This window comes from Glandiceps talaboti, chromosome 10, assembly GCF_964340395.1.
Source record: "Glandiceps talaboti chromosome 10, keGlaTala1.1, whole genome shotgun sequence".
NCBI lineage: Eukaryota > Metazoa > Hemichordata > Enteropneusta > Spengelidae > Glandiceps > Glandiceps talaboti.
In genome coordinates, this window is record NC_135558.1 from 527,501 (window position 1) to 535,916 (window position 8,416).

Here is an 8,416-nt window from a genome sequence, read left to right on the forward strand (position 1 = left end):
ATGTTACAGATGACTTACTTAACTTTGATGTGATGTTTTGTTTGATTATATTTATTTTTGCATGATATCATTTCTGCTTGTCAATGTTTGTAATGCATGATATAATTTGGCATGATGATGTTGTTGAGTTATACCCTGTGTGATGCAATTCTCTCCAGGTTCAAGAATGGAGGCTAAAAGAAAACCCAAACTTACTACTGTTAAACGTAAGCTTTCAAGTAACAAATGTAAATTTCTGTACTAAATGGTGGTTTGTCTTGCGTCCTCTTCATTTTATTTTTGTTTTTATTCACATGCAATTTTGTTTCTGGGCTAATATGTAACATCGTTGCTTTTTTTCCCATCTGTAGAGCTAACAGCTGTCAGTTTACATTGTCTAACACTTTCCTACTTTAATTACAGCATCATTAACATGTAAGGGGAAATCAGTGTTGAAAGTATGGCTTGTTTACAGGTTGTCTCCATGGTAACAGGTGGTAGTCTCCATGACAACACTTAAATGTATAGATTACATGATAGTAGTGGGTACACTTGCACATTTGCACAAAATAGATCAACACTAAATGTATAAATGTGTATGTCATAAATGATTCCAAATTCTGAGGAAGAGGATTTTAGTTTGAATTCTCATATTCCCATGACATACAAGATAAAAGAAATTACATGACAAATAGTAAAATGCATTTATATACTATGTGTATACAGAAGTAACTTTTGATCATGTATTAAAACTATAGTGTTAAGTTTCATGGTTTTCATGCCAATATTAAAATAAAAGGGTAATAAATTACCATTTTTTAATGTGGCAATTATTGTACAATATCATTCTAATTACCATTCTCATATAGTAAAAAGTATTTCAGTTTTTCTAAATTGTTTTTATACGTCTTAAAAATATCAATCATTGTAGCGTAGTTGCAATAGATTTTATAGTGGCTATATGTTGATAATTTTGCTGTTACAAATAAAAATAAAATATGCCAATGTTTTGTAAGTTTAATCATGTTCCACACTCATGTTATGATAGAAGGTAATCTTGTTGTCAAGGTGACTGCACTTGTCTTCCATCAAACCAATTGTTTGTAACTATTCAAGTCCATGTCTCAGATCAGTTGGTTGATATATGTTGTAGTTGGAATGCAACTAAGTCATTTTTAATAGTCTAATGTTAAGGACTATCAATGTATGATGATGGACAAGTATATTAACTGCCAGTGCAGCAGAGAAATGTTCTCAACAAATATACTAGTCTTTCCATATCTAAACTTTGTTTATACACATAACACCTTTTATTTGTTACGTCTGATGTGGGGAAAATAACTTCTAACCAACTGACTACCATAATGACTGATTTCAGAATTTGAGAACAATGAATGACCATAGTTTGGCCAGGTTATATCCAGAAGTGACATGTCGGATAATTCATATGAAGTGAATTCACATGGTGACATAAACAGAATCTGGACAGGATAGAAATTCATACCACATATAGTATGAAAGTTATTTGGATGAAACCAGGTTGTCATGGCAACAAATGAAGGATATAATCCAGATTGGCTTCATGTTTGAATATAGCTTAGATTACTTTAGGTAAACAATCATATACTCATATTAGTTATAAAAGAATATTTGCGGTATGAATGTACACAAATTTGGAAACAGTCGTATATCCAAATGGACGTAATTATAAAAACAGGATCTTACAGCTCAAAATATGCACTCACATGGACATCTAGACAGGATTGGAATTTTTGCAACAAAAACATAATCAGTACAGGACAAGATTCTGAAATGAGTTCTCATGGTAATTTATATATCCAAACAGACATAGAGTGAAGCTCACCTGGCAAGAATACAGGATCTTTAAAGAACTAGATTTAGATTCATGTGTAAGAAAAGATGTTAAACAGAAATAGTAAATAGATTATTGATATGCCAACAGAGTTGTATAGCAACAGAGACAAGATTTAGACAAACAAAGTGTAAAGTTGGTATGGCAACAGGTACAAGATCTAGGTAGGACTAAATCCAAGCACATAGTAAGATCTTGGCAGAACTAGTCAAAGTTTGTATGGCAACAGAAATGGAATAGAGAAAGGAATTGGTATCACATATGTGGTTCCAGAAACAGTGTCTGGACTGGGCTAAAATGAATGATGACAGTCAATGGCTGTTATTATCCATTCTGATTCATTCTATGTATTTGATATTCTTTAATTATCATATGTTTAATTTAACTTTGTAGGTGCATATGTCAGAAAACTTGAAGAATTGTCAAGGATTTCAACTGACAAAGTTGATATGTGTGAAACTTGTGGACATGGGAAGACAACTCATGACAATGGTAAACCACCTGGTCCATCCCTTAGATATAGTCATATCAAATCAACAAAACCGTAAGTCGTAGTTCTAATTCTTCATTGTATGACTGATAACATGCCTATTAGTATTAGCCTCCAATGGGCACTGAATGTAACATATAGTGATAGTATACAGTATAGGCTATCAATGCTATGAAACAGTTGCTGGAGAATGACAATTTATGTTCATGCGGGTGTGTTCTACATGCAGAAAAATTACCCATTTGCCTTCAAGGTTGAAATGAAGTCAGAAATAAAGATGTTTTCTACTTCAAGATACAACTCAATTTGGGTTACTATAAACTCATATAGAGTCATAATAAAGTCTCACTTTACTTCTCCAATTCAACAATGTAAGAACAGTTAGAAAAAAAAGCATAAAGTATAATTGTTTCCACTTTTGCAGATATTTATTGTGAAAATCATTGCTTTGTTCTTTTAGCATAAGATCCGTTATATCACCCGATAGAGAGTACATACGTAACATGTACAACTGTTACAGTATCAATTCACCACCTACACACATAAGTACAAAGAGGGTATATTTGCATAAACTTCCAGGTCTGTATTCGTGTGTCACTCAAGTTGTGTTCAGTATTGTCACCACCGATGGCATGTGTTTGCACAACTTATGTTAGGATTCACAGGAACCTGTGATTCTAATCAACAGATGCACAATTTGATGTGCTGCTTTTTTCTGCAGAAAGTGCTTTCTCTAACTACTTTTTGGCACCCAGAGATTTGTGTCCCTGAATACATATATTCCTATGTATACATTGAAACGTAAATGTATTCACTTCATAGTATTACGATTAGTATCCAAATAGAGGTGGGTTAGTAGTCACATGACTACAGAAAGAGGACAATCCATGAATATGATATTAGAAGTACAAGAAAACATGTTAAGTTTTGTTTAAGCTCTGACGGTGCATGAATGGCCTGAAGGTACAAATAATGTACTGGGAAAATCCAGTTTTTAGAATTTGGATATAGCTACAAAATGTTATAGTCTTATAGTAAAATGCTCAGATCTGTGTTTAGAAGGTTGCTGTACAAAAGCCGAGGATTACTAACCCTATTACTTAGCTTGGACAATCCCCTTCAGTGTTATGTTACTTGTGGCCACTTTTAAAGTCAGCAGAAGTGCCCAACAGTCTAGCAGCTAGATTAGCAATATAATGGCTTGGTACTCTGTTAGGAATATCTGTATCTTAACCAACTGTAGTCATAATGACCATTACCAGGACATTACACCTTGCACTGTTATTTCACAGGTATTGGGTTGTTGTTTTGTTATGCATATCACAATCTGTTATCACATTGTATCACTTATACTAGTACACATCATGAGACTTTATTGATGAGTTCTGACACCAAAATATCACCACATTGCAAGCATTCACTCTCATTTTCATTCCATTGTTTTCTGTAATTTATTAGAAATGATAAGATCAGATTATAGCATGTGTATTTTCAAATCTATCTGAAAGTGGAATCCATCTGTTATAAATGTCTTTTCTCAGATGTCATTTTATCATTATACATGTATACTAGTTTCATGAAGCATAGTGACATCCTCATTGAAAGATGCATCAAAGAATAAACTTATTTATTTTCCTAACTGATCACACAATCCTGACCCACATAGTCCTCATTTGAGAAAAGACATTTGCACAATTCTTTAAGAAACACTTCTTCCTGCGCATGATTCATGACAATCATTATCTTGCAGGCAAAACAATGAGAAAGAAGGTGTAGGAAACAAATACATGTGTCCTACATTTGTAGATTACTTCCTTGGTAGCCCGAGACCTGCATACTAACTGCTTCATTTGCATAATGATTCTGATCCTAAGGTATTAAGAGAACTTATGAATCCTTTCTTTTTTTCATTTTCAATAGATCTGTCCAATTGAAATCCAAAACCAATACTCACACAGTAACTGCAGACAGCTGAAGAATCTGAAGAATTTTGATGTACAATTTCCTGTCTTTTTTGGAGTATCAGTGTCATTTTTACTCAGTGTAGAAAGTGTAATGAGTTAAGGGGTAACTCAAAGTATACTGAGTTAAAGGGTAAATAAATAAAAGTATATCATGTACTGAGTTAACGGGTCACTTGGGGAAAGTATACTGAGTTAAAGGGTCAATGAATAAACATACATGAGTTAAGAGGTCAGTGAAATATATTGAGTAATAAAGGGTCTCTAAATAAAAGTATACTGAGTTAAATGGTTACAAAAGGGTTTACTATCTAGCAGGGAAATCAGGGAAAAACAGCAGTATTTTTAGTGTAAATATGGAAACATTGTTCTAAATCAAAAGTGCACATAATGACTATTAATATCCTCTCTTTTTCACAAGATGCATTTAAGATTTGATAAGTTTCAAATTACATTGGCTGACAAGTGAATAAGTTTAGAATTTCTGTCAGACTCAATAAAACTGTGGATGTGCAAATGATAATGTTTACTTTGATCTGAACATTTGTAAAATTGTGCAAATCTACAAATTGTACTATGGAAATGTGACATTCAACATCAATGCAGTTTTCTGGATGACCATTATTACTTTGCATGGAACAATAGAATTTTCAAGTGATAAATTTCACAGACAAGACATGTACTTTTTATACTAAAAAGCTAGCGGTCATTTACATGAAAAAAAAGCCCACGAAGAGGCTGATATAAAGTTCAAGTGCAAGGTTTAGTCTAAAGCTGCACCTGTTCTTGGGGCTGCAGCTGAAATAAAATAATACATAACCTTTGACCTTCCCATTCCTATTTAAATTACAACCATATGTCTTAGAAGGTCAGTGTGTGTCAAGATATAAATGATAGTTTGACCTGGTTCCTTTTAATGTCGTCTATTAAAATGAACATATTTCAGTTGTAAATAATGTAAAGTATAATTTTTATTTTTGTCATTTCATCTACCAGGTACATACCTAAAGTGTATTTAATATTCCCATTTGCTTATAAACTATTCTGTTACATTTGTATATTTCATTCCTAAAGGAGGCCAGTTGAAGAGAATTTTCTGGGTGTGTTCTGAAACTTATATTTGTAGATCCTGTTTATTCTGTAAACTCATTGAAACAAGTAACAATATTCAAGATGTTAAAACTAAATTGATTTGTAATAGCTGTGTGCAATCCATCACTTACTGTGCAGTATTAGTGTTTGAAAACACTGTATTGATGCATGCATTTAAAAAAAATGTGGAAGATGATGGAAAGCAATACCAGGGAAATTCCTGATAAATCTAACCCAAATTGTAAACTGCCCAATCCATGTAAAAATTACTTTTCTTTTTGATTTATGAGCAAAATATTTGTAGATTTGCAGTTTCCTGTACCAGTTCCAAAACTGTACTTACTTAGGTGTTCCAAATGCAAAATTGTACTTTATACCTAAGGGTTCCAAATGTGACTGTACTTAATATACTTAGTGATTTCAACATAAGCTTGATACCAATGAGAGTGTACACTGTGTCAAATTATACCAATACCTAAAGATTCAAAACACCAAGTCATACCTACATAAATTTTGAACATAGATTTTGTAATAATTTTTCTGACTAGAAATTAATTTGGCATTCTGCCTAAATGTTGCAGAAACAATGATACAACTAGTACATGTGGAATAAATTTGGAATAAATTATTTGCTGATCGTTCATGTAAAAGTAATGAATCAAAGTAATTTATGCAGGTGATGAGAAGTATGTAGAGATTAAAATGTAAAAAATCAAACCACCGATCATATAGAGCACAATACTAATATTAACAAAGGCATTTGTTTGTAAATGTAAAAGATGTCTTGCTTTTCAGTTCTTTTCCAATCACTCCTTATTTCATGTAGTACGCCTTTCTTTCATGTAAATATTTTTGTATGTTGTCTTTGTATAATTCCATTCTCCCATTTCCTTGTTTTCTCCATTGTTCTCCATGTATCAGAATTACACCTACATGATTTCATTATGTTCTGAAGCCATACTTACAGAATTGTATTTTCTACTTCCTCCATACGCTTCATTTTCATAAATGTTTGTGTTTTTCTGTCCACTTTTCCTTTCGTTCCCCCCCCCCTCCCCCTCCCCCAACAAAAAATACAGCATGCAATATGGTAAATGTTCTTTGGCTATGTACAATTTTTGAACTTGAGTGATAATTTTGGTGAAATTTTTGAATTCTAATATTTTTTGGTAAAATTTTTGAATTCTAGTATGGCAGGGTAGAGTGAAGATATGTCGTAGTGGGATACTAAGAATGGCCTATTATTTTAGGGAAAATCTAAAATTAAAACAATTTCCTAAATCCAACCATTACGAAAGAAAGTTTTGGGTTTTTACATAATGTTCACGACACACGACTTTGTAAATAGTGAATGAAAGCAAAACATAATTTTGTCTTCTGCTGGAGTATCTTTTTGGGTCAATATGTTGTAAGTTGATTAGAAATCTGCTTTTTGATAAGGATTTCTAGATAAAGACTCGCAGTGCAAAAGCTCTCTGGATGTCAACTTAGAAGCGTAGAGTTGGATTTGAGAATTGAGGCAGTAGATATTTGATTATTTTTATGTAAAAATGTTGATTTTATGATCGATAAGTGCAAGTACAATATGTAACAAGGCATGTACATAGCTAGGAACTATTTAATTCAAATTTTTTAAATATATTTCTAAAGACTATGACGATGTACAGTGATATGATATGCATTGTATATAGCAAAATGGTGGGATTTTTGTTAATACTAGTCTGTTTTTATGTGTTTTGTGTGTTACAACAAAATGTACATAATTTTCCTGTCAAAATCTTAATTGTTTGGTGTCCACAGAAAGAGTTTTTGTATTTCAAAATAGGTATTGTCTCAGATAAGAATGGTAGATTAAGACAAAACAAAGAAATGGTTATGTATTTTTCACAGACACTTTCATTTTACTTGCCAGCAAGTAATTTCTCTCAGCTGTCCATTGAACTGCTGTGCAAACAGGGTGTGTCTCCCTCAGTTTTGTATTTTTGTCTTTCAGACAACACCAGGCACATTTTGAAAATTTCCTTTCGAATACAACTGTTGTATTTGCCTATCTTTAGAATCATGACATAATTATTAAAATATGTATTTTTTGAACAAATGAATGTAATCGGAAATGAAAGTGACAAAAAATACAACAAATTTGGTCATAATTTTTGGTGGGAAAATTATAAAAGTAAGGGGGTGTCGTGTCGTATGCTTTTGGGTATAGAGACTTCACGATACACAACAGTCAGGGTTTTGTTGTAGAAATTTTGTACATAATGTACTAGATGTTTTACAGTCATATGAATAATTGTCAATTTTCTGTGTACATATCGTCACTTTTGCTTTCAAATTAAACCGAAATTGTAAAAATTTTCAAAATAATTATAACCTTCAGAAAATGCAACACAAGTTTGCTTTGCAGTACATATGATTATCAAGAATCAATAAAATTTTAACTCACTTTATCAGTCGACTGGTTTGCCTTCTTAATTCCAAAGTGACAAGTAACAAGCTTGTACCTTGTGAAAGTACAAAGCATTAACAATATCCTCATCAAACTGATTAATGATGCAGCCACTTGTTGAGAAGAGAACCCATCTTTGTAAACAAGTATATCCCACTCTTGTCACTTGTCTCAAAGTAGACTTGAAGATCTGTCATTGATCCTCCTATGTAACTTGCTACCCCACGTTTTAAGCTTAGGCCGAATAAAAAAAGTTGTTTGGTTCCAGTTACCCGACCCCACCTAGTTTTTCATGCCAACCCTAAACTTTTTTTTATGTATTCGAGAGAAATAATAAAATCACGAAAATCATGTGGTCTCGCAAGAAATAGTTGGTGCAGAAACTCACATCAACTTAAAAAGATAATATAAAACTATTCTTTCAATCTATAATGGCTGTACATCTGATAGGAAGAAATAAATAACACAGAGACCATTTTGAAAACAATGGAAAACCTGAACTAGACACTCACACATGAAAAAATATATATAATAAAATAAAATAAAAAATCTACCTACCCCAGTAATCCCAC

General features: G+C 32.4%; 1 protein-coding gene across 1 annotated transcript in view; it reads left to right on the forward strand.

The window, feature by feature from the left end:
* The window catches only part of LOC144440857 (uncharacterized), a 56,659-nt gene extending 48,863 nt beyond the window's left edge, over positions 1–7,796 (forward strand). The window contains exons 23-25 of the mRNA XM_078130287.1: positions 2,246–2,396; positions 2,803–2,921; positions 4,263–7,796. Of these exons, the coding sequence (XP_077986413.1) occupies positions 2,246–2,396; positions 2,803–2,921; positions 4,263–4,276 (284 nt within the window). The 3' untranslated portion in view covers positions 4,277–7,796. The remainder of the gene's footprint in view (positions 1–2,245; positions 2,397–2,802; positions 2,922–4,262) is intronic.
* Positions 7,797–8,416: the final 620 nt, after the last annotated feature.